This window comes from Trichosporon asahii, assembly GCF_000293215.1.
Source record: "Trichosporon asahii var. asahii CBS 2479 unplaced genomic scaffold scaffold00004, whole genome shotgun sequence".
Classification (NCBI taxonomy): domain Eukaryota; kingdom Fungi; phylum Basidiomycota; class Tremellomycetes; order Trichosporonales; family Trichosporonaceae; genus Trichosporon; species Trichosporon asahii.
The window spans coordinates 126493-150243 of NW_014040920.1; the positions used below are offsets into that span (position 1 = coordinate 126493).

At 58.0% G+C, this 23751-nt stretch overlaps 8 protein-coding genes and 3 non-coding genes across 11 annotated transcripts; 6 read left to right on the plus strand and 5 right to left on the minus strand.

Annotated features, from left to right (window-relative positions):
• Positions 1-399: 399 nt before the first annotated feature.
• On the minus strand, positions 400-3135 carry A1Q1_03095 (uncharacterized protein; the record flags this gene model as incomplete). Its single annotated transcript, XM_014328185.1, has 1 exon — positions 400-3135. One exon carries the CDS (start codon positions 3133-3135, stop codon positions 400-402), a length of 2736 nt encoding a protein of 911 aa, XP_014183660.1.
• A 399-nt stretch (positions 3136-3534) lies between these two features.
• Positions 3535-5738, minus strand: A1Q1_03096 (uncharacterized protein; the record flags this gene model as incomplete). Its single annotated transcript, XM_014328186.1, has 2 exons — positions 3535-5615; positions 5672-5738. The coding sequence occupies 2 exons, from the start codon at positions 5736-5738 to the stop codon at positions 3535-3537; spliced, it is 2148 nt and encodes a 715-aa protein (XP_014183661.1).
• Positions 5739-6489: 751 nt separating this feature from the next.
• On the plus strand, positions 6490-6586 carry A1Q1_t013. The gene has a single exon. It is a non-coding gene; the product is annotated as a tRNA-Glu (tRNA).
• Positions 6587-7058: 472 nt separating this feature from the next.
• Positions 7059-7143, minus strand: A1Q1_t042. Its single transcript has one exon. It is a non-coding gene; the product is annotated as a tRNA-Val (tRNA).
• Positions 7144-7473: 330 nt separating this feature from the next.
• Positions 7474-7553, plus strand: A1Q1_t014. The gene has a single exon. It is a non-coding gene; the product is annotated as a tRNA-Asp (tRNA).
• Positions 7554-9210: 1657 nt separating this feature from the next.
• On the plus strand, positions 9211-10022 carry A1Q1_03097 (uncharacterized protein; the record flags this gene model as incomplete). The annotated part of the gene is made up of 3 exons (XM_014328187.1): positions 9211-9477; positions 9637-9759; positions 9846-10022. The coding sequence occupies 3 exons, from the start codon at positions 9211-9213 to the stop codon at positions 10020-10022; spliced, it is 567 nt and encodes a 188-aa protein (XP_014183662.1).
• Positions 10023-10908: 886 nt separating this feature from the next.
• A1Q1_03098 (uncharacterized protein) lies at positions 10909-12900 on the plus strand (the record flags this gene model as incomplete). The annotated part of the gene is made up of 1 exon (XM_014328188.1): positions 10909-12900. One exon carries the CDS (start codon positions 10909-10911, stop codon positions 12898-12900), a length of 1992 nt encoding a protein of 663 aa, XP_014183663.1.
• A 2225-nt stretch (positions 12901-15125) lies between these two features.
• A1Q1_03099 (haloacid dehalogenase, type II) lies at positions 15126-15848 on the plus strand (the record flags this gene model as incomplete). Its single annotated transcript, XM_014328189.1, has 1 exon — positions 15126-15848. One exon carries the CDS (start codon positions 15126-15128, stop codon positions 15846-15848), a length of 723 nt encoding a protein of 240 aa, XP_014183664.1.
• A 50-nt stretch (positions 15849-15898) lies between these two features.
• A1Q1_03100 (uncharacterized protein) lies at positions 15899-17061 on the minus strand (the record flags this gene model as incomplete). The annotated part of the gene is made up of 3 exons (XM_014328190.1): positions 15899-16100; positions 16172-16828; positions 16901-17061. 3 exons carry the CDS (start codon positions 17059-17061, stop codon positions 15899-15901), a joined length of 1020 nt encoding a protein of 339 aa, XP_014183665.1.
• Positions 17062-17550: 489 nt separating this feature from the next.
• Positions 17551-18517, minus strand: A1Q1_03101 (uncharacterized protein; the record flags this gene model as incomplete). Its single annotated transcript, XM_014328191.1, has 4 exons — positions 17551-17587; positions 17661-17931; positions 18080-18293; positions 18386-18517. 4 exons carry the CDS (start codon positions 18515-18517, stop codon positions 17551-17553), a joined length of 654 nt encoding a protein of 217 aa, XP_014183666.1.
• A 1172-nt stretch (positions 18518-19689) lies between these two features.
• On the plus strand, positions 19690-20667 carry A1Q1_03102 (lipase; the record flags this gene model as incomplete). The annotated part of the gene is made up of 1 exon (XM_014328192.1): positions 19690-20667. The coding sequence occupies one exon, from the start codon at positions 19690-19692 to the stop codon at positions 20665-20667; it is 978 nt and encodes a 325-aa protein (XP_014183667.1).
• Between the last annotated feature and the right edge of the window lie 3084 nt (positions 20668-23751).

Consider the following 23751-nt stretch of genomic DNA (forward strand, 5'->3'; position numbering starts at 1 on the left):
AGTCACCCTGAGGTGTTGCCCCAGGAACCCAAACGCCCATGACAGTTCACAGAACGGGCTACACCCCATTTAACCTCTCGGGGGACAAGGAGCGGTTTCTACCCTGCAGACACCCTTACACGGTGTCTCCAACCTTTGCTGTATCGGTCCTCTGTGTTCACAGGTACCCGGGCTCGTACTGTACTGTAGTCAGACAAGCTGCCAGCCGGGCTCAAAGGAGTCCTTCCTGGCATTGTCGTACACCATCTCATTAAGCATAGCGGGGCGCCAACCGCTTCCTCCGGGGCGACGGATGGCTTCCGGGACAGTTCAAGCTCACGCGCATCCCCAGTTTTGGAGAACCAGCTCTACCAACCAGATGAGTGATGTGCACCACCGGTAATCGATTTAGAGCAAATGCTACTGTACCCCCACGCATGTCTCAATTAATCTCGCATATTCATCAGGGACAAAGTTATGGGCAAGGTGTGCTCGCGGGAAGGTTAGCCCCGGTGAACCGACAGACATTTGGCCAGACTGACGCCATACGCTCTCGGTTGACGCATTACGACGGATCGGTTTCGGAGCCATCGCTCTTGGACAGGCCGACAAGATAGCGAGGAACAGGCTGAGTGAGCCCGAGATCTCTGTTCGTCTACTTACCGATACTTTCCAGGTTCGCTGAATCTTGATCATGTACCGGTCTGGGGTGGGGCAGTCTACAATATGGACAGAGTCACCTCTATTGAGACGTAAACCGTCAACCCTAAAATCGGCTCGCATCCAACCTGCACCCTCAGTGCACAGTGATTCCTCGTCGCCGTTGACCCTGTTTTCGGACTGTGCAGCTGGCCAGAGTGGCCGGATGGGACTGAGCTGTGGCGAAGGTTGCCATAGCCAAATGCAGTACGAGATCAGGACAACACCAAGTGGTAACAGAGCCTGCCAAGTTGACTTCTTCTCCTTGCCGAGGGCGAAATGTGGTTGAGCGACTGGGATCAGTGATTTCAGCTCACTGAGGGTCTGGGATATGCTGCCTATGACTGCACTCATTCGCGAGCCCTTACATGTCGAACTGAGGGTTTCGAGGCTGGCCAAGTCCGTATAAATCTTCGAAGCGAGCTCGACGTTGAATCGGCCAAAGTTTTTCGAATCCCGCAGACTGGAGACATCGTCGTCATTGAAGTTGAAATTGAAGAAATCTCGAACTTTTTCGGGGTCCATAGAGACGACTCCTTGGTCTAGGACACCACAAAAGGCCTGCTGGAATGCCTTCTGAAGGCGTAAACCGTCCATCTCATCTCCGTAGTACTCGATGACGGAGCGCAGATTGAGGCGGACTGTGTGAAGGGCATTGTACAAGCTCCTGATCTCCTCTTCACTACCGGTGACAATCTCCTTCGATAAGCTGGTGAGGAGCCATTTCTCTGTTTCTTCAAACTTGAGATTTACGCTGCTCCGAAGAACGCTAGTGACTACGGAGACAGCGTTCTGGACCCACTCGTCCCCAACTTTAAGTCGTCTGTCGATCCTACGGCAGTCTGCTGCCGCTTTTGCGATCCTCTTGCCAGCAAGGAGAGCGGCCGTACCCACCGCAGAGCCGTAGTAGACCCCTAGGGTCGTCAGCTCTATGATCGCTGCTGTTTTGCCCTCGGCGCAAGAGGCGAACACCGATGCAGGGGGAGCTGCCGGCTGGACAGATCCCGACGGCTGCCAGAGGTTGAACATCTCCTTGATCAATCCCTCCAAATGGAGAGGACGGGCGCGCAGGTAACCTGAGAACGTCGGTCTGCCAAGCCAGACCCTGAACCACAGCGACAAACGGTAGCTGAGGTCAGATAGAGGCCACTTAGTTGTTGGAAGTGCCGCAGCATTCAACAGGAGACCGACATGATGCCTTGCAGTCGCTCCCAACAGCCGCTGGGCATCCTGTTCGATTAGATCCTGTATAATGACTCCTCCCGAAACTCTCATGCCCAACAGCTTGTCGATGGCAGCGTCGTTGCCGATCACCAGGCAGGCGAGGAACAGGACTGTGAGGCCCTTTATGCGGCCGAAGTCGAACTCATAGGCGGGAGGACGAAGGGCACCGGGTGTGCCATTCCTGTTTGATCCCACTTTGAACGCCAAGGAGAATCTGACCTTGCATGATTTGTAGGCTCCAAGCAGAGCCGAAGCGTGCAAATCGCCGAAGTTTGGTTCGCACACCATGACCCCCACCGCAGGAGTGAGTGGAGGACCTCCTGTGGTTGAATCTGTGGCTCCACGGTCCAAGTAGGAAACCCACTCTGTTGGAGGCGGGAGCTTCCCCTCCTCATTCAAACTCCACTCGCACTTCAGAAGCTCAAGAAGGACTCTTTTCTCCAAAAAAACATGATCTTTCGGCGAGTCCTTCGGCATGGAAGCTGTTGCTGGATTAGGCAGAGGTGAGGGAGCGGTGGAGAGCAGGAAGCGATGGCCGTCCTGCGAGACCTTCGGGTCGTTTCTGAAGTATACAGAGATCTCGCGTGTCTTCGGTAGTGCGACAGCTGGCGCTTGTGCGGGTGAAGCGGTTGCACCAACGAGGTCGATACGTGGCAGATCACAAAAGAAGCGCTTAACTTGCTTTGCCTTGCGCTTTATTGAAGATCTCTTGCCCACGAGGGCTCCGTCGGCAGTAGGGTCTGACAGCCGGCTCCAAGAGGCTTCCATGAGCTGGTGGACATGAACCTCTTGCAAGCGGTTTTTCACCCATTCAACAGCGTCCGCAGAAGGTGGTGGCATGATGTCGAAAAGCCAAGGCCTCTCACTGTTGGGGCGCAAGCGGCACACGGCCGCGTCGGGAGGAGTATTATGACATATCTGTACCGCCGCTCCGGAGACGTTGGTAGGACAAGCGCGGCAGGGTGGTCCAGGGGTACCATCTCTGTGGTATTGATCAATGACGTTCCATAGTGTCAAAGCCGATTCGGACAAGAGCTCCAAAAAGTAGCCCTCGAGATCGGGGCATGATGAGGCCTGACTGCAAGGCTGCAATCCCTTCAACCACACGATAAGATCATCTGGGATGTCAGGGCGGTCCAAACTCCAGTTGTGGAGCAACCTACTACTGATAAAGCTCCACGGCAACTTAGGAGTTACGGCGGTCGCGGGGACACCTGGACGACTCCAATTCATTTGAAGAACGCTGGCTGTAGTGACTTGAAGCGAACTCGTTCACGATAGCAGGATTGACAGAAGAATGACCAGTAGCGTTGGCTGGAGATAATTGAACTCGACGCAACGGATACAAGAGCTGTAGGCGACATAGGGGGAGCAACGGGGCTGAGACGCGCGGTCTTCCTGTCCACCGGTCAACACCTAAACAATAAGGACATGAACGTCTAAGGGCTCAGGTCCCATGGACCCTCGAGACGTTGACAGACCCTCGAGGCGTTGACAAAAGAAAACCCTGTATGAGCTTGGGGCCCGTGCCTGGACGAGGCGTATTTCTAATTCCTGAGGTCGACTGTGCTGTAGAGACCTATGGCGCCGGCATGGCCGCTGGAGACAGCATCACCGAGGGGGGAGAAGATCTTAGACGGAGCGCAACCCAGCGATTCTGGACCCGGGTTCATGCAAGCCGGTATAGTGGATTCTACGGACAACGCAACACAAAGTACAAGAGGGATTTAGGAACCAGCTGTGGTTAGCGTTGAAGAGGACATAGGCTAGCTGTCTTACACCTGTGTGGCCCTCGAGGCTCTTAATCTTGTACCAGTCTTCCCACAATTCCTCCAAAACGTAGACATGGTCACCGGCAGATACGATCATTTCATCACCGGCGAGATAAGTGCCCTCGAGGCGGCCCATTCCCAAATACATCGGTTTCTGCCGCAAAAGGGACACTCCTTGCCGTTGAGAAGAGGAAGAGTGAGCGGTCGGCGATGTGGGGAGCCGGGTGGAGACAGTGACGAGTACAAGCATTCCGATAACGCACACAGCGACAACGGTGAAGCTCCAAGAGCGGCCATTGCCGACTGGGAGAGGTGGCCACTCTATCGGGACCGGCTCCGGCTGCGCCCGATGGACAGCGGTAGTTACCCTTGCACTTTGTCTCAGCGACTTGCTGTGCCATGTCAAAGGGCGTCTGCCGTCATCGACCAGGTGACCGCCGGTCATGCTGACCAAGCAAGATCGATAAAATAACAGACGAAGCTCACGTCGAAGATCGCCGGTGACACCCCTTGCCAATTGGGTGAAAGACTTGTCTATTTGATCAAGCACGTCTTGCCTATTTGGTTTCTTCAAACCGCCGAGGAGTCTTTGCAGACGCGCCTGAAACCGCAGACAACTGTTCTCGGTTATGAATGAAGAGTCCAGCAGATGCTCCTCAGGCCAAATGTTACCAGCGTTCTCAGGTGATGTGGACACAGCAGATGGAAATGACCCTTGAGTTGTTGCCCGGCTGATGACTGCCAGCGCAGTTCCCGCACTGCACCCTGCGAAGACAGCCGCAAAAGCGAGGTGAGCACCCACGTCCCGGAGGGATGAGTTGGCATCTAGACAGTTCGTCGGAGCGAGCCTTCGAATGTCGCCGGCAAGGCGCTCATAATCGGGAATCGATCGATTACTGACGCTGATGTAGAGACCACTGGGACGGACGGCCCAAGCTTCCAAAAGGAGTGCGACCCTAGGGAGGGGAAATTTTGCCAGTCTCGCGTGAAGCGCGTCACCTATCCAACCCTGCACGACTGCTGAGAGATCCGCAGGCTGCATTACCCACCCCAGACCTTTATCTGCCATATCGGCCAGGATGACAGCACCGGCTTTCTGCATGTTCAAGAGCTTGGAAGCAGCGGCTCCAGCTCGTAGAACTAGACAGGCGAGGAAGAGAACAGTGACCCCGTTGATGCCCCTCGCTTCCATTGGGAGTTCGGCAATTGAGATTGAGTCAAGCTCGTCCGAGCTCGGTTTCGTTGCTATGAGTGCCGGGAGGGCGGATCCTTGCACCGCCAGGCCAACGGTGCAGTCGTCGAAGATTCCGTAGACATCCATGGCGACCTCGTCGGTGAACGCAGCCTCATCCACCATCGTTCCCACAACGTGGCTCAGCGGTGGAAAGTGAGTGATTAAGAAGCGTCCATGTCCTCGCTCGATGTAATGAAGCCACTTCTCCCGAGTGTCGATTGCAAGCACAGCGACGTCACAGGGAAGCGCCTTGCATTGCCTCAAGCTCAACACCAGCCCACTGCGATTGAAAGGTCCAAAGAGCACGTTGTAACGGTTCTCCTGGAAGTCGTCCGGAAAATGGGCCAGTCCTCGACGGCGCTTGAAGCCCTGTAACGTCGAACTCTCAATAAGCCGCCTCAAAGCCCATGGGACGGCTTCCTCGCTTTCGTCGACGTCGAACGGCCAGCGGTAGACTCCCGAAAGCTTGCATGTCCCCCGAGGCAACGGCGACCGCTTTTTCGGCTGCACTGTGGAGGAAGTTTCTGACCATTTCGATGGGGGTAAGTCGGCGCCGTAAGGGGAAGGCAAGTTCGTAGCAGCAACGGAAATTCGCATCTGCTTGGGTCCCAGGTGAACGGACAAGAGGTTGAAAAGTTCATTGACATTGGTCTGGTCGGAATGAAGCGTCACGGCATCGTGCTCCCTCAGGAAGTCTTCTATGTTTTCTGAAGATCGTCAGTCCATCTGCACAAGGGGCACGAAGGGAAGCAGTGAACCTCACTGGAGACATAGTACCAGGTTCGATCTGTTTGCAACGGCGCTGAAGATTGCGATCGTCGAACGAACATCACGAATAGTGAGAAGGGAAGTTGTACGTGGAGTGGTAGGACGGTCGTAGAGGCTGCTTGACGTTCTCGAGAGCCAGAAATGCCATGAAGCAATGCTGACTCTTCCGAGAGGATGATAGCGCCGAACTGGGGCTGCACTGAGTCAGAACAGTGGTGCTGACATGGGATGAGGAGCACGAGCCTTCTTTTAGTCGGTTCCTAACTCACTCACTCGCTCTCAATCCGGAGCATTGTTCACAGTCACCTGCACTCTGAGTATCACAGTTCATTCGCGAAGACCTTGCTCGCATTTGACGCGCGAACCGATTCACAACGCTACCAAGATTGTTATTGTTCGCGCAATACCCTGGCTGTCGTTACGGGTCGTGCACAGGGTCAGCAGCTGTCCCTGGCGTGTCCGATGTGATCGGGTACGAGCGCAGGGCGCCTGGACTCAACGCCACACGGCCACCCTTGAGACGTGCTTCTCAATAAGGAGGCCGGGGGGCGGTAGACAGGTACAAACCCGCACGGTCTGACTTATTGTCGTCTGTCGTCTTCCAAAAGGGAGGCCAAGTGGCGTCAGGTGAGTGCTTGAGCAGCGCATGATACCCAAGGCCAGCGCTCGGAAGTGCCTGGAAGCTGGCCACCCTTAGTGAAGACGACAGTACTGACTCTGTCGGTAACCCCGGGAGCACTCGGGTCTGTTGAGGATGTACTCAATGGAGGCTCAGCCGCTCACAGTCTTTGAGCTTCCGTTCTGGACACCGTGTCTTCGCTAGTATATCGGTTAGTATAATCGCCTCTCAAGAGAGCGCCACTCGCTCGAGTGTTCGCGATAGAGCAGGGTTCGACTCCCTGGCGGAGAATGTTTTTTGAAACCCTGTGCATGCATGGACGGCCGTAGAATCGTTTGGAGGAGTTGGGGGACATCTGGAGGTTTGGAGCTGGTGGTGGACGAAGAAAATTTGGTTCCATGGTTTGGCTCAGGGTCGGGGCGCTAGACCAGGGTTTCAGATAAGATAGGGGCAGCGTGCTAGTGTGCGACTGACTGAGGTCCACCGGTTCGGTGACCATGTCCCTCCGGTGTCCATGAAAAAGACTTCACTGCAGCAGCATTCACATGTTCACATCACATCAATCTGACTGATGCGTGGTGTAGTAGATGAACTGCTTCCCCACAAGTCTAGCCGCCAGCTAGCAGTGGCCAACCACCCTCTATTCCAGGGTGACCCTCCGGCCCACAAACACCATCATCCTGCGACCTAGCAACAACTTCGACCTCCCTAACCACCCTTCAGCTCATCAGTACCCTCTGAAGCCTTCGGAGATCCAAAAAGCTGACCTCTGGCGGGGTCGAACCGCCGACCTTATGCGTATCACTCGCGTGTTAAGCATACGCTCTAACCAACTGAGCTAAGTGGCCGAAGCTGTTAGAGGGGGCGCAGCGCGGAGCTCGGCGGGCGGCGCCGACGCCGCCGCTGAGAACGGTGGTGATGGTGCTTCCTCTCAGGTCGGAGTCGGCTGGCTGTCGACGAGCAAACTCGGATAGGGCCGCCAGCGGCGAGCACTGTCCGATATGTCGGCACACTTATGCTAGCGGTTCGAATCAAGTTTGCCGGGGATATGCATCCTCGTCCACCCGTGGCAGACACCCTGGGCTCTATTCTCCATCTCGTCGGCGATGTGACGAACGCCGACGCTGACGCCTGCGCCCCGCGGATCCGCCCCTCGGCACCGAAACAACCACCACCAGTTCCTGTTCGTATAACGGCTAGTATGCTCGCTTGTCATGACAGACCGCGGGAGATCGGAGTTCGATTCTCCGACAGGAAGCACGCATGCGCTTGTCTTCAGCTGAGGCTGTGGCCCAGTGCTTTTTGGAGAATGGACGACGGGGATTGGTCCGAGGAAGGTGGTTGGAAGGGTCGTGTGGAGGTCGGTTGTGGATGTTTGATGGAGGTTGCCGATCTCCAGTCGATCGTGATTGCACCCTGCTCCTAGTGTGCGTGCCGCGACAGCACGCTCATATCGTCCACAGATCGAGTGAACTAGCTCTGCATCCTGGTATAGACTGAGGGGACGTAGCTGGAGAGCCCTGGGCAGTTGGACGACTGTATACACGACGACCCGAGCGACCCGACTAGTTGCACTCGGTGACCTGATCCCAGCCTCACCCTCTCATGCACTAGCCAAGATGCCGAGATCTCCTCCGTCAATCATCCCACCAACCGCACGAAGGGTCTTGTTTCGCCCTCCCCACTGAACCTTCAGCCTCCATTAAGCATACCGCGGACAGGCGGCATAGTTTAGGCTTTCTGCCTAATACTGACTGCGTGGGGCAAGGCGGGGTAGCTGCGTATCTCGGATTCTTGTTGCAAGACGCCGCGCGGCGTGTCCGTCCCCGTGAGAGGATTCAGCCTTTCGAGGACACCATTGCCATTCACCCGTATGCAGGCTCTTGAAGACCGGCACTCTTCGCCAGGATCACCCGAGATCCATCGAGGACTGCGATCGGTCAGTCCTAGTAACACTGAGCTTCCCACGCGCTCATGATCTCGATCGCATTCCTTCAATCCTTCAAGCAACGTTGTGCCGTACATGGTACATCCTATATCCCGGGATCAGCTTTTTCCCGGCGAGCGGCCTACCTGCCTTCTTTGCGCAGCTGGTCACAGAGCGCTCAACTGTGGAAGGTCACCGCATTCCTCGCCCTGGTGTCACGGGACCACGTTTCTCCGTCTGACACGCCTCGTGCTCTCGTCTGTACCCTCATTCCACAACGCCTCCAGATCACCGGCCCAGCTGCTCTCTCATGCCCTGGCTCGTGCGCTAGCTCGTGTGCACCTTCTGATCATCTGCATGCCGCTGTACCGCATGACGCATGCGCCCCGGAATAGCGGTCGTGCGCCTCGTGTGACTCGACTGAATCAAGTGAGTCAACCGATGGCACGGTGCTACGGAGGCGGCTGTGCTGCAGATCTGAGCCGATCGGTGATCCAGGCTAATCATCTTGGCTCCGCGACGCCGCACCGAACTCCGCTTGGAGCTGACATCCCACCACACACCACCCCACGCCCTCACACTTCACTTCTTCCGTTTCTGTCAAGTTGGCATAGAACTCGTACACAAATGCATGGGCATGGGAAAGGTGCTGCGCAGTGATACGACTCGGACAACGGCATGCATGTATACGACACGGGAAGTGGTTGGCCCCACGGAGCTCGGCGCTAAAGTGTCGGAACCGAGATCTCGGGTCCGACGACTGCGGACACCACGGAGGCTACGGCGCATGGTCGTGTCGGAGGTGTGTCTGACACCGGCGTGATTGGCCTGACATCGTGGACAGGTCGATCGAGACTCTCTCTAGCGCACATCCGGTGGAGACCGGTGCGAGCGTGGCGCCCAACCATATGCTACCTCTCCGTCTGCTTAGACGGGCTGCAGTGTGACGCCGATACGCCAGAAACTTTGGTCCGGCAGTACATGGTGCATGCCAGAGCCGAGGGAGCAGGAGACTGAGCCCATCGCAAGAGGCGAGGCAAGAAGACTGAGACGATGGCACGCACGCGGCCTCGAAGTCAGGCTCGCCATTAGCACAGTCTTGCGGATCGCGGATCGGCGAGGCGATGTCTCTCGCACCGTCCGAGGGCTCGGCGCCGAGCGAGGCGGGCGAGCGCAGCGCAGGCTAGTCATGGAGGCCTCCACGAACGCCCCTTCCGCCTTCCTCCTTTTGGTCTCCACCTTGTTTCTACCCCAGGTACGCTCGAGTGGTCCACCTGAAAGAGATATAAGCAGCCTCACTTCCCCGTTTCTTCGACCTCCAACCAACCGACTCGAACTCTCGTAACAACAAACAAGCGACCTCAACGAAACGACCATGAAGGTGAGCTTCTTGGTCAATGAAAGCTGATTCCAGTTCATCCTCGCCGCCGCTGCTCTTCTCTCCACCCTCGCGCTCGCCGAGCCCCTTCCCCTCGCCGGCGACGCTGCCGCCGGCACTGAGATGCAGGCCCGCGGCGAGCCTTTCTTCCTGTCTGAGGTGAGTTTACCTTCGCTCCGTCCATGATTCCGTCCATCGTGCCCAGCCCATCCATTCTTAAACCCTTTGCACTCTGCTGACTACAGCGCGCCTGCAACCCTTCCAACTGCCCGTGCAACGGCATCCAGGGCCAGTTCTGCACCAACGGCATTAACCCCGGTTGCATCAAGGGCCACGTCTACGAGTGCCAGGCCGGCACGGGCAAGACGTGCGACTATGGCTACCGCAAGTCCTGCGCCGAGTGCGGAGAGCTCCAGTGCTAATCTGCTGAAGGCTCCAACGTCAGGCGCACGAAGCCGACCACCCGCCTCAGTCCCAAACCATATCAAGGAACTCCGTAGCTGAAGCAGAAGAAAGAAACTCGTAGTTAGTAGAAATCGGTGGTTAGTAGTAAACGATGCAGATGAGTTAGTCAGATCAGTGAGCGAAGTGCAGAACAGGTGGGCGAACGTGGGGGACGTGGACCAGGGAGAGGAGTAGTGTTGATATGATCGAGAGGAAGAGTGACGTTGACGGCTGGGTGCGATGTCAGTTGAATCACCCCCGATAATCTATCTTACGTAACGAATCCACTGTCAATAAGACGTCACAGTGGTTCTCGAAGAGATAACTGACCGAGTTGTCTTCAATTACTCATCCATCGCATGTCACTCCATTAGTGCAACGACGTACGACGTTCCCCTGCAATGCACACGCCGACATCGCGGTCGATGATTTCGGCGAGTTCGGCACTCCCCAAACAACGGGCGACAGACTTAGGGGTCATGTGACGTCGGGAAGTCACTAGCGCCGTTGGTCGACGTCCTCATAGCCCGCCGCGACATCCACTCACAACGCAAGGCAGACCGAAGCCCCGTCCCAGATTAGCACCGGACCGGAGGGATGGAATCCAAACCTTATCGCGCTCGGGAGCTCTACGTAGGGCGTCCTACCCATGTCCGGGTCTAGCGGCGCGATCGTGGATGTACATCTTGTCCCGTCTATCCGCTTCCGGTGTTCTGGTCCGCCGACCTCGCCGAGGGTCGCCCTACGCCAGCCGTACGTCGTGGACAAGCATGTATGGACAAGCATGTATGGACAAGCTTCCCGCTAAAAGTACATAAGCAATGCTCTCCGGCAAGTTCAGTCCTCCGCACCATCAAGTTCACCATGAAGACGACCCAAGCGATGCTCTTGCTCGCCTTCCTCGGCGCTACCGCCGCCGAGATCCCGACCTTCACCTTCCAGGGCACGACAACCTTCCCGAGGAAGATGGGAGCGGACATTGCAGCATCCCAGTTCGTCGACGAGACGGGCACATACCGCTTCATCTCCTCCGTCGCAAGCTATGCGCAGTACGACGACGGCACCAGCTACACACGCACCTTCACAGGTAACAACTTCGGCCACCTGTCCGACAAGTGGGGCACGGACGAGACGAGCATGGTCGACTACAACAGCTACTGGGACAAGCCTGGCTCGATGTGCTATCGCCTCGACGAGCGGGAGGTCAACCCCATGCCTTCCCTGTATCAGGACGACCACTGCGATGTGATCGGCGTTTGGATCGATCCAGCCACGAAGGAGTGGTACGGCGGCGTGAACGATGAGTACCAGTTCGACCCCTGGAACCACGGCGAGGTGACGCAGAATGCACGCATCAAGACGGGACGACACAACAACCGCCTCCTCCTCGCCAGGTCGGGCGACCAGGGGAAGACGTGGGCCGTGGTCGACCAGATCGTGACCGACCCGTACCAGCCGAACCAGACCATCACGCCAGAGCTGTTCCCGAACGCGACCTACTCTTGGGGCCTGAGCGGGGTGAGGTTCTACCCCGACTACATCTCTGGATACGCGTACCTGCTGTACAACCACCAGTTCCGCACCAAGAACGGCGACAAGACTCTCCTGGGCTACTTCAGCATGGCGCGGACTGAGATGGCCTCCGGTCTCACGGGATGGAAGAAGTGGTACGGAGGCAAGTGGGAGGAGCCCGGAGTCGGCGGCCGAGACGGATTCATCGGCGAGCCTTTGGGATTCAACGTCGTCTACGACCCGAAGACGGACTACCTCGCCTTCGAGGGCAAGGGCGCCGACGGTTCCGACGTCGTCTACCAGAACGAGATCTTCACGGCCGCTTCAGGGTTCAAGTTCCGCGACCTCGACGGGACCGAGTACCACGTCTCGACGGCTTCCAAGCCACACAGCATCACGCGCGACGGCTCTCAGGTCGACAAGGTGACCTACCTCGACCCGGTCGTGAACCGCACCATCCTGGCGACGATTGGCGTGACGGGCGAGATGGTCTTCAACGCGACGGACGCCGACGGCGCCTCCATCGGCTGGGTCCCCACCAAGGGTTTGAACATCTTCAAGTCGCCCGAGTGGAGGGTGTACGTTCCCCCGAAGCCGCTCAACCAGGCCGGGTTTACGTACCACGTCCCGAGCAGCCAATACCTCGCGAACGGGTACGAACTGCCCATCAGCGCGACGCATGACCTTGGAGACCCGAGCAGCTGGCGTCCCGTGGGGAAGCAGACGGAGGACATGCTCGCGCATGCGTCGTACCTGTCCGTCCTGGACACGGGCAGTCTGACGAACCAGTTCGTCACGGGCCGCACGCTGTCTCTCATCTCCGACCTCCGCGTCACGGAGGATCGGTACACGGCGCCTGCGGACAACGCATACCTCCCCGACTTCTACCCTCCTGACGCCGAGGGCAAGCCTCTCACTGAGGCCACGTACAATGTCTCGATTGGCGACAAGGCGCTAGGCCGCTTCACCCTCGAGTGGGTGAAGGACACGTACAATGGCGCGTACACTGGCTTCTTCCGGCTCAAGGGAGAGAAGGGGTACCTCAAGACCGACGGCAGTGTTGCCGACACGAGGAAGTGGGGCGCGCCGCTTGTGACCGGAGCTAAGGGACCTGACTTTGATCCGAAGGGAAATGGCGGCCACGGCAGCCCGTACGGCTCCGACGTGTGGTTCCTTATCCCGTTCACCGGAGAGAGGACGAGCCTCGACGACACGCAGGGATACAAGCTTGCCCACCGTGCGAGTCACAACGTGGCCACGAATGGCGCCAGCGGGGCGGAGCTGCAGTCGAACCAGCGCGCGACTAACGAGGCGACCAAGGTCTCGTTTGCGCTTGTGAAATGAGAAGAAGTAAGAGAGAACATGCATCGGTACGACGGAAGGCAATTTGCACAACACTGCTACTGTATTTACTCACAGGCTGACTGACTGGCGAGCGTCCCTGCACGCTCGACGAACGCCCGGCAACTGGGACGGCTGTGATATCAGCTAGATCGCCGGACGTCCAGCTCACTGTGCCTCGCGCATATCGGCGGTAGCTGGCGGCTCACCGCGTCCGACAAACCCGCGAAGACTGTGTTGTCAGCTTCCAGGGGAGTGCGCTCAGCTCAGATGTGCCTACCCCTCCCTAGTGCTCGTGCAGAAGCGGCCCCGCATTAGCCCACCCGACCCAGACACAAAGTTCACGAGCTGTCGGTCAGCTCCAGATGCCTTTCTCATAAGCTCACGCACTCACCGGACCCACAGCAGTGCTCGCTCTGAAGGTAGCTCCCATCTTCACATCGCGGCAGCTCACAATCTGATCGCGCGCACCACGCTAAGGAACTGTGGGTCAGCTTCCATTAATTACGAGTGGACCCAGCATACGGCGAGCACTTGAAATGGCGTGGAACCGTGTTTGGAGACCTGCGAGGTCAGCTTCAGTGCGGGATGACCAGCTCACAATTGGATGGGCTGTCGGTCCACGTCTGCTTACGAGTGCTCCCAGCTCATGCGCACGCATGTTGAGCTGCCCAAAGGGTGCGTTCCGAAGTCGGAATGGTTTCGACTGATAACGCCTCTGATGTCAGCTTGCTGCCGCCAGACAGCTCACTAGAGAATTCTGCACCGTGGCACTGTGGCTGAGGAGACGTTCTGAGTGCCGGTAGTCAAATGGTCTCATTCAATTCGATGCGACAAAGGTAAATGCCAGTCGCCTGCATCTTCAGCTTGCCTTGCCCGCCAACTCAGCTTACCGTTCCATCGAAGAACGGTTTTATCTTCATGCTGGACATCAGCTCAAACTTAGAGGACCCTCAGCACACATAGAAAGGAGGAAAAGAGGTTTGGCTTTGCGCTTCTGTCCTCGTCGTGGATCAGCAGAGAGCAATGCGGGTGATGTTGCTCAGCACATTCTGATCACTTTGACACAGCCGCTTGGACACGCCAGCTTACCAGATGTGCGCGTGTAGTGGTGGCCGAAAACGACTACTCATAGGCCAAAAGTTCCATGGGGCAGCTGTGGCAGCTGATATCGACCTTTAGGGGGGAACCTGACGTTTGGAGAAGATCGTCTGCGAGGTCAGTTCCATCCGAAATGAGAAACTCACATTGAGAGACTCCAACCCAGCCGTTTGGCTGGCGACGGACAAACCACCTCGGACCCCGAAGGAAGATGCAGGTCTACGATGGTCAGTTTGACCACAGGGTTATAGAACTAACAGCACGCGCAATTGAAGATGAACTACTCACTGGCATTAGTTACCAAGGAGACAAGCAGATAAGTTACTGTAGTAGCCGTCGCCTTCTGCAGATGTCACTAAGTACAGCAGGCGTGGCTCACCTCAACGATGGACACCGTGCAACCCTTGCCTGAACCGATGGACTCGGGGTCGAGATCAGTGGTTTGTTCAAGCTCCATTGGGAGTGAGAAAGGAGGAAGGTACTGTAGGGGAGGGCGTTGAGTCAATGGAGTCAGTTGCCTGCAGTTGCCTGTGCGTCGTCAGCAGGTGGGTGAGTCAGCGGGAGCATCTGGGACCTGCGCCCCTCTGACGTGAGGACGACCGACCCATCGTGCATGATCGTGCAAGGTCGCAGGATCGCAGGTGCGTGCGGCTGGGTTCGACTGTTAACTGCCAGAGAAGCACACTCAAGGATATCGACACGATCGACCCCAAACGTCCAAATGGCCAGATGTCTACCTCCCTCCTCTCTCAGACAAACAACCCCGGCCGTCGACCGATATCGCCGCCGGTAGCTGGGCAGTCAGCAATCTTGGGGATCTTGGGTGTAGGGCAGTCGTCTAACCCTTCCATGCTTGTTGCGTTGCTTATACGCGTTGCTCCTCCGATATCTCCGATTCGCTGCGCGCTGCAGATGGAACAGGAAGTGGTGAAGTCCAGTCGACTCCGCGCATGACTCAACACCGTCGGCGATCGCCGGCTATCTAGGCCCAAGTAGCCGATCCTCCGGTAGGTGCACTGCCCATCTCATCCTAGTCAGGCGCTTGCATCCATCCTTCCCTCCTTCCTTATCTCTACCCCATCCACACTCTCTTCCCCATCCTCCCCATACCTTCGAATCCCTCTACAATGTCGCCCGCGCCGATACCAAAGGTCCTTGCGTTCGACGTCTTCGGCACCGTCGTCGACTGGCACGGCAGCATCTCGCGTGCCGTCACCGCCCTCCGCCCCGGCGTGGACGGGGACGCCTTCGCGCTTGCCTGGCGGGCAGGCTACGTCCCCGCAATGCGGCGGACGATGGCCGCGATCGCGGATGGATCAGGTTCCTTCAGAGTGCTGGACGAGCTGCACCTCGAGATCCTGCGTTCCATCCTGCCCGACTTTCCTCAACTCGCCGACCTTTCCGAGGCCGAGATCCAGGATCTCAACAAGGCCTGGCACCGTCTCGATCCCTGGGCCGACTCTGTCGAGGGATTGACGAGGTTGAAGAAGAAGTTCGTCATCACGCCGCTCTCGAACGGCGGCATTGGACTGTTGACGTACATGGCCAAACGGGCTGGACTGCCCTGGGACCTCATTCTAGGCGCGGAGGTGTTCCAGGCCTACAAGCCCGATCACCGCACGTACCAGGGTGTGGCTAGGGTGTTGGACGTCAAGCCCGAGGAGGTCATGATGGTCGCGACGCATCATTCGGACCTGGATGCGGCGCAGGACGCGGGCGTGCAGACGGCGTACATCGAGCGGCCGGATGAGATGGGCCCGCGCAAGGAGCTCAAGGACGATACGCCCAAGGAGCGGCATCCGCTGCACTTCAAGGACCTGAATGCGCTCGCGGATTACTTGGGATGCTAAGAAGTGGATATTATTGGGTTGTAAATGCATAGGGTATCGAAAGATGCGGTCTACCACTTCAGCGTCTTGCCAAACTCGTCCGTCGCGCCGAGGAGCAGGCGCTTGGTTCCTGGCTCGTGGGCACTGTGCCCGGCGTCGTCGACGATGTACGTGCGCAGCTTTGGTCCCCAGGCCTGCTTCAGCTTCCACGCCGAGGAGGCGGGGCAGACGCAGTCGTACCGCCCCTGCACGGCGATGGTGGGGATGTCGCGGCTGTGGTGTCAGCTAACACTGTCGCGTCAAGCAACTGGAGTGCGATATCACCCAGTCATGGGCAGACTTACATCTTGGAGATCTGGTCCTCGGCCGTGAGGTGTCCGTCCGGCATGAAGCCGTAGTTGACGAAGTAGTGGCTCTCGATCTTGCCAATCGCGAGCGCAAACTCGTCATCCTCCGAGCGCGCAATGAAGGCCGGGTCCGGGATGAGCTTGGCCGTGCTGTCCTCCCAGACACTCCACGCCCGGGCAGCTTCCTGGGCGACCTTGGCGTCGCTTCCGGTCATACGCTCATAGTACGCACGCATGAGGTCTCCGCGCTCGTCCTCGGGAATGTGGGCGACGAACGCCTCCCACGAATCTGGCCACAGCTGGTTCGCACCAGAGGTGTACGTCCACGCAAGCTCGGCCTTGGTGGACAGGTAGATGCCGCGGATGATGAGGCCGACGCAGCGCTCGGGGTGCGCCTCGGCGTATGCCAGCGTGAGGGTCGAGCCCCACGACCCGCCGAATACGAGCCAACGGTCAATACCCAGCTCGGAGCGAATGGCCTCGATGTCGCTGATCAGGTCCGCCGTCGTGTTCTCCCTGATCTCGCCCGAGGGGGTGGACTTGCCTGCTCCACGCTGGTCGATCAGGACGATACGGTACATCGCAGGGTCGAAGAAAGTCGTGTCCTTGCCACTTGTACCAGCGCCGGGGCCGCCGTGTCTGTCGTCAGCTAATCTCGTGAAGTCGACTCAGCTGAAAGAGCGAGCGGGCAGTTGTGGGGAAGCGGAGAGGACGTAAGGTACTTACAGGAAGACGACGGGCTTACCCTCCGGGTTTCCTGCCTGCCAGTAGTGCACTGTGTGGATGTCCGAGACCTTCAGCTTCGCCTCAGCGAAAGGCTTCTGCTCCGGGTACGCCTCCTCGCGGGGCGTGAGCGCAACGTCGGACCAGCCCTTCACTGCTGCCATCGTGTCTTCCTCGTGTGAGGGGTCGCGTGCTTATGCGGTCTTTCGGAGTTCGCTGCGGATCGGGCTGATGTCAGGCGCACTTCTTGGTCTCGTCGCGTGAGCAGTAGGCGACTAGGGATGCTTGGTTGGTCGCGCTGGCGGATGGTCCAACCCGAACTTCTCGGTCAGTCGTCGTAGATGACCGAGAGTTTGTTGACGCGCAGGTTTCGGCATTGGGTGGGAGTCACGTGATGCGCTTGCGACAACTTGCTGTGTCCTTTCGTCCATGCAGCGAGCTATTGCATGCGGCTGGAAGTGAATCCAGAGCGGTTACTCGCTTAAACGTTGCAGATGGCGCAGGAGACCGGGGAGAGTGGAAACAGGATGATTGGAGAAACAAACGCAAGATCGGCCGACAGCCGGTTCCCTTGTTGACGACTGACGTCATTGCACTGCTGCATGCTCTTTTCGCTTCTACGGTGCTCTACGACAACGAACAACACTTCGAGCTCACTTCTGGCGCCTGTCTGGGAACAGGACGTCCTTCCTAGCTGTGTCAGCGAGCGGCGCACTCCCATGCACGCCTCTATGCCTCACTATTTGCTTGGGGTGGGGCTTACTTGAGCTCCTTGGAGAGCACGGCCTCAAAGGCGATGACGATGCCGGCGAAGACCTGGACGTCGACGCCAGGCGCAACGGTCACGATGTACTCCTCCTTGTCCCAGTTCGAGTCCAGGTTCACGGGCTGCAGCAGGATCTTGCCGATGCCCTGGTTCGTGTCGGGCATCCAGATCGAAGCAGTGCCCTGGTACCAGTCGCCCTGGAGGACCAGGTCGTGCTTGCCATTGTTGTCCTTCCACCAGCCGCGGAGCTCAGTAGTGGTTTCACCTTCTGCGGAGATCAGCGTGATGTCAACAGGTTTGTGTCCAGCTTGAACAAGCCGTCCGCATTCAGCATCGCAGACAACGCCCAGCAGGGAGATCGACAGATGAGGGTTTCTAAAGGTCCGCCGAGCTTTCCTCATCCGGAGAGCACTCACTGTTCATCTTCGTCTTGTGGTTGTGGCACTCGAAGATGTTGCCGCCCGACTTGTGACCGACCATGCCGTGCGAGACGGACATGACCTCGTCGCGGATCTCATAGAGCTCGTTTCCGTTGGGGTCAAGAATCTGCTTCTTGTCGAGCGTCGAGTCGGGCTTGGCGTTGGCGATCACGACGACATTGCCGGCCAGGTCACGAACGGCGTAGTCAGACTGCTGTTAGCTCTTGCTTTCAGTGACCAAAGTTCGGTCTGAGCTCCGCGAAAGCAGCAACTGTTTCCCATTGGCAGCAGTCCCATACTCACACCCCAGTCGTACATGTTCTTGCGGAGGACGATCTGGACCTCGGCGTGGGACGCATTCTGAGGCGCGCCCAGGACGGGCTCGACGGGAAGAAGGTGCACAGACTGCTCGGCGATGACGGCTCCGGTAGGCATGATGATCTGATCGAGGTTAGTGCAAACGCGAGTTCATCAGTTATCAGATTGCCAGCCCAGTGTCGGGCAGCATCGCTGCTCCAGGGCCCGGACAGCGATAGGCCAGCTCCTGTCGGCCGTCATCGCAGAGATGACCGAGGTCCTCAACGTGGGAATCTCCTTTCAACCGAGGTCATCGCAGCATGGAGACCGATCGAACCGATGCGGTCGGAATCCCTCCCGATCTCCGCTTGCTACGAGGCTATCGTGAGAGACCAGTGTTTGACGAGCGTGAGAGAGCTGAAGTAGGATGATGGTGTCGGCATCGGGAAAGATGGATGACGGCAGCGGCCGTGCCTGGATGTGAACAGTGCGATGGACGACGACTGTAACGGCCCACGACAGAGTGGTGTTTGGTCCTGAAGCCGAAAATAAACTCGGGTTCTTTCATAACACCCGTGCCCTCGGCCTCATTGTGCGGCAAACTGTGACCAGATCACTGACCAGAACTCTTTCAACCTCCTGAGATGTCTAACTCTGATATCCTTCTATGACCTGCCGAGTAACCTAACCCCCTCGGTCGGCTCGATCGCGGTGGGGGAGCAGCTTCTCCGAGACAGTTGTGCCTCCATGCCTCCTGCTCGGCCATACCTGGGTCGCAGGAATTCGCATGCTCGCACGCCAGCGGAGGCAAGCGGAGATCGCGCAGAGGGCAGTGTAAAGCCCCCATGGGTAGTAGCTCTACTCAGCCATCGTCAGCGGCGCTTGCATGACGCTGGCGGATGCCGTGGACGCGGATGATTCTCGGGGACGGTCTTCGATGGCTTCGATGGTTTGGACTAGGCAACAATTCATTCGATTGATTCAGTTACCCCGCACCAAACACGCACTCACCCGGCGAGTCCCAGGCTAGCAGCCTTAGGTCGGTATATGCGCATCAGGTACAGACTGATTGCGGCAATGCAAGACACACATCCAGGACGCATGTGGGTTTGAGGACTTGTCCCTTTCCTGATAGCGGCATCGCTAGTTTAGGCTTTGAACGCAGGGCAGCAGCTTCATCAGCTGCACAATGCTGCCCCATGGGCTTCTGGCCCCACTGCGGACCTGTTCCGCTCCTGCTCTCAAGATCACGATAAAAGGCGAGGTCTTCGTGAACTTTTCCGATCTCCCCACACCTCAAGATCCAAGCGATGCTGCTCAAGACCCTCCTTCCCCTCACCGCCCTTGCGGGCGTCATGGCTGGCCCTATCATCGACGAGCGCGCCGCTGCCGACCTCGCCATGCGCCGCGACGTCGAGGCCGTCATCACCGAGAAGATGAAGGCCCCCACCGAGGAGCAAGTCCAGGAGGCGAACAAGGTCGCCCAGGGTGCCGGCGGTGGCTTCAACGACTGGAACTGCAAGATGACCGACGACCGCACCCCGATCATCTTCCTGCACGGTCTCACTGCTCCGTCGCTCCTGAACTGGTTCTACATCGCCCCGACCTTCTCGAGCAAGGGCCACTGCGTCTACACCCCGCAGTACGGCACCAAGGACGGCATCCTGCTCGGTTTCAACAGCCTGCGTGACTCGTCCAAGTGGCTCAAGGACTACGTCCAGAAGGTCAAGGCTTCCACGGGCGCCGGCAAGGTCCACCTTGTCGGTCACTCGATGGGCACTACCGTCTCCTCGTACTACATGAAGTTCGACGGTGGTGCGGACCAGGTCGACAAGTTTGTCGGCTTCGGGTGCAACTACCGCGGCACATCGCTGTACGGCATCAACCAGCTCGTCCGCCTCGTGCCCTTCATCACGACCGCTCTCATCAAGATCTGTCCTTCCTGCAACGAGTTCCTCTCCCCTAGCGATTTCATGAACGACCTTCAGCGCGGCGGCATCGCGGTCGACGGCCCCCAGTACACCAACATCGTTTCGAAGTACGACGAGCTCGTCCTCCCCTACACCTCGGGCATCATGGAGGAGCGCGCCAACGTCGAGAACATTGTCCTCCAGGACCGCTGCCACTTCGACTTTGTCGGCCACTCGCTCCAGGCCATCGACCCTAACGTCAAGAACCTCATCGAGTGGGCCATCGACGGCAAGCAGGGCCCCAAGCCTGGCTGTGTCGCCAACGGTATCCCCTTTGTCCACATCCGGGACGGCCTCGAGGAGAGCGAGCTTCAGTAGACCCCCCGATATCAAAACGGGCGATCAACGCCCCCAAGACCTTGTTGTGTAATCATAGTCCAAGATTCGTATCTAGTAATGCCGAAGTATAGAAGCGAAGAAGCAATGCTATCCAGTAGCAATACTACCGAGCGATCCCCATGATGAGCATCACCCTAATGGCAAGAGGGCTAACGGCCGTTGCTGGATGTTGGGCGCCCACTCTGCGGCGACACTGCCGCCAACAGTGCCGGGTCACATGCTGCGTAATGAATCACCCCTCGTGGGTCTCCCACTCGGCTACCATTCAGCCCTACATTCAATGCATCAACAACGTGCTCACCCATCCCGAAGCTACTTACTGCGCTATCATTCCAGGAAAGCCAGGAATGCCCGACGATCACTGACGTTCGGCAAGTCCTCTCCCCCCTCCCTCGCTCCCGGGCTGACATTGTGCTTTACTCCGGCTTACTGATGCAGCTTAGGCTCCACAGCCGTGACCGAGATCCACTTGATTACGCACCGTAAACAGCGCTAAGGCCCCAAGCACAACATAGCTCGAGAGCTAGAAGCTTACCTCACAGCGAATCAAAGCCCATAGCCCTCCATGAGGATTGAAACTGGCAGGCCCGGCCGCCCGGCGGCTCCGAGCTCGCGATGTACAGGAACGTTCAATGCGATCACCACACATGCTCAGGCTTCGTCGGCCGCCGTGCAGAGGCGCTTGACTCGGAGCAATCATGACGCGATGGGTTGTTCCTCGCCGATAGGCCAATTGCACGAAATGTGGGAAGTCGCCCATGAATTGGCAGCAGGGTGCCTGGTGCGCTTGACACAACACAGGCTACGATCCGCCTTACGCAACACCCACATCCACGACCATTGCGCACCTGCATTGTCAGTTCAAATATCCACAGCCGGAAGAAACCCATGCGTTCTCTCGGTCGCGAAGAAGACTTCGAAAGTGCGCAACGTGCTAGGCTCCGAGAATACTCCGTGGAAACTTTCTTTTGCAATTGTTGAGCGTTCCTCATCCCAACACAGCAGAAGGGCAGAGGGGGGCTTGAGGGGTGCGTGTCCTTCCCGCTCTGACGAGACGCCCACTTTGGAAGCATGATACGCTTTTTGCTCAGTCAGCTGGGGCGATACGCTCAGCATCATCCCATCCCCTTCCTCGTGTTAAACTTCTGCCCAGTGGCCCAGTGATCTGCTTATCTTTCCGCCTGTGTGATCTACAACAACGTCCGTGCGGGGCTCAGTCGCCAAGTCATGACATTTCCAGGACTGCTGCGCTGCCAAGCCCCTCTCTACGTCGGTGGCGCCGTGGGCGCGACTTTAGTGGTGAGCAATGGGCTTGGCGGAAGAGCGCCGAGCTCACGCGCATGGAGACCGAGCGGATAAGCTTGACATGTCTCGGACGTCAGAGCTGGGCTTGCGTTGTGCGCTAGTGAGAGGTGCGTACTCCGGGGAAGGGCTCTCGTATGTCCGCTTCTTTCGCTTTGGGGAGGAGTACGTGCTCTCACTCGCTCCCACTCTCCTCGTAGAAGAGGGTCGATCTATGGCGGGTAACAGGGCTGCTAACAGCAGCGAAGAGAGGGACCAGGGTCTCAGGGCGGGCGGGAGGTGCCCCCCTGTTCTTTGTCCATCCTCTCGCTTTGGAAGACCAACCGTCCTAGCCTACAGTTAGGACTGTCCCCTCTGCACGATACAGCGAAGATATGCACTGACGACTCGGCCGAGCTCAGCTGATGGTTGAACTGTTTATCAGATTGCCTTATCCACGCCTCCGACGTCATATCGCAGATCGAGAATAAACCGGGCACCGAGCGAACATCTGCCCTGGCCTAAGAGTGATTATGTGAGGCCGCCTTGGAGTCAAACGAGATGGTTAACAATATCAAGCTCGGCGCTAGTCAAACTGGGCGCTGGATAGCAAAGATGTACGCAGCTCATGGTCTTGCGACGACTGCGCACTAAAAGACAGTGTCTTGTGACGGGTCGCTTGACTCGGAGAGACAGCTGCTGCCCGAAGACCGACTGACAGCGACGACAAAGGGGGTTCAAGCGAGAGAGCCTGCGTCAGCGATGATGAGGAGGGGCCTCCAATACCGTTCGGGAGGCCAATGGCGATCCTCATCAGCTAACGATGGACCCCGAATCGGAAGCCTAAAGTTGGCGTCAACGTTCGTTGGAGCTTAGGATGGCTCCAGAGCACAGCCTCGATGCCCATGACGGACGTTCAAACGTGGGTCAAGTATGGCGCTGTCGTCGGCGTCCTGATACCCGCCTTCCCTCGATTTCTCGTGCGAGGTTGTTTGGGTGGAAAGAAGCGGAGACTCCACGCAGTGCCTGAATTTGAAATTCCGATAAGCCCCGGCTTCCCTTCGTCGCATCTCTGTTCCGCACTCTTCCTCTCGACCATGCCTCGAGGTCGCTCCATCGACCCCCATCTTCCCATTACGAGGGCGCTGCAGACGCAGCGTGACTTTCGCGCAAGGCGAAATGCGAAGATGGTGCGTATCTTCTGTTCCGCGCGTTGCTTTGACTGGAAGAGGCGAGACGAGGAGGGAAGTCTAGGAAGGAGGGGAAGGAGGGAAGGCGAGGAAGGCGAGGCAGACGCTAACGACAGCAACACCTTGAGGCCGAGGTGGAGCGGCTCGGCCGCGAAAACGAAGCTCTCATGGCCGAGGTCGCGGCGCTTCGGGCGAGGAGCGATGGCTCAGCCGAAGAAGCGGTTCAGCGAGCAAGAGAGCAACTCGCTTCGGCGCTGAGTACTCTGGACGCGGTGCTCGTCCCGAAGCCTCCGTGCTCGAGTAGCTTCTCTTCGACCCAGCACGCCGCAGTTAACGGTTGCTATGGCAGTACAACGGAGCCGCCCGCCAGCGGTTGCTGTCCGCCGCCGACGCCACTCTCGAAATCACCGCCGACTTCGGAGCAGACACCGAGGGAAGCAACCATCCACCGGCGGCCGATCCCTCCCTGCGACATCCCTCGGCGCGACACACCGTCGAGACTGGGTCATCCGGCGAAGGACGAAGAGTGCTGCGGCGGACTATTCGACTGTGATGCCATGATTCGCACAGCCGTTGGAACCGAGCCCCGCTT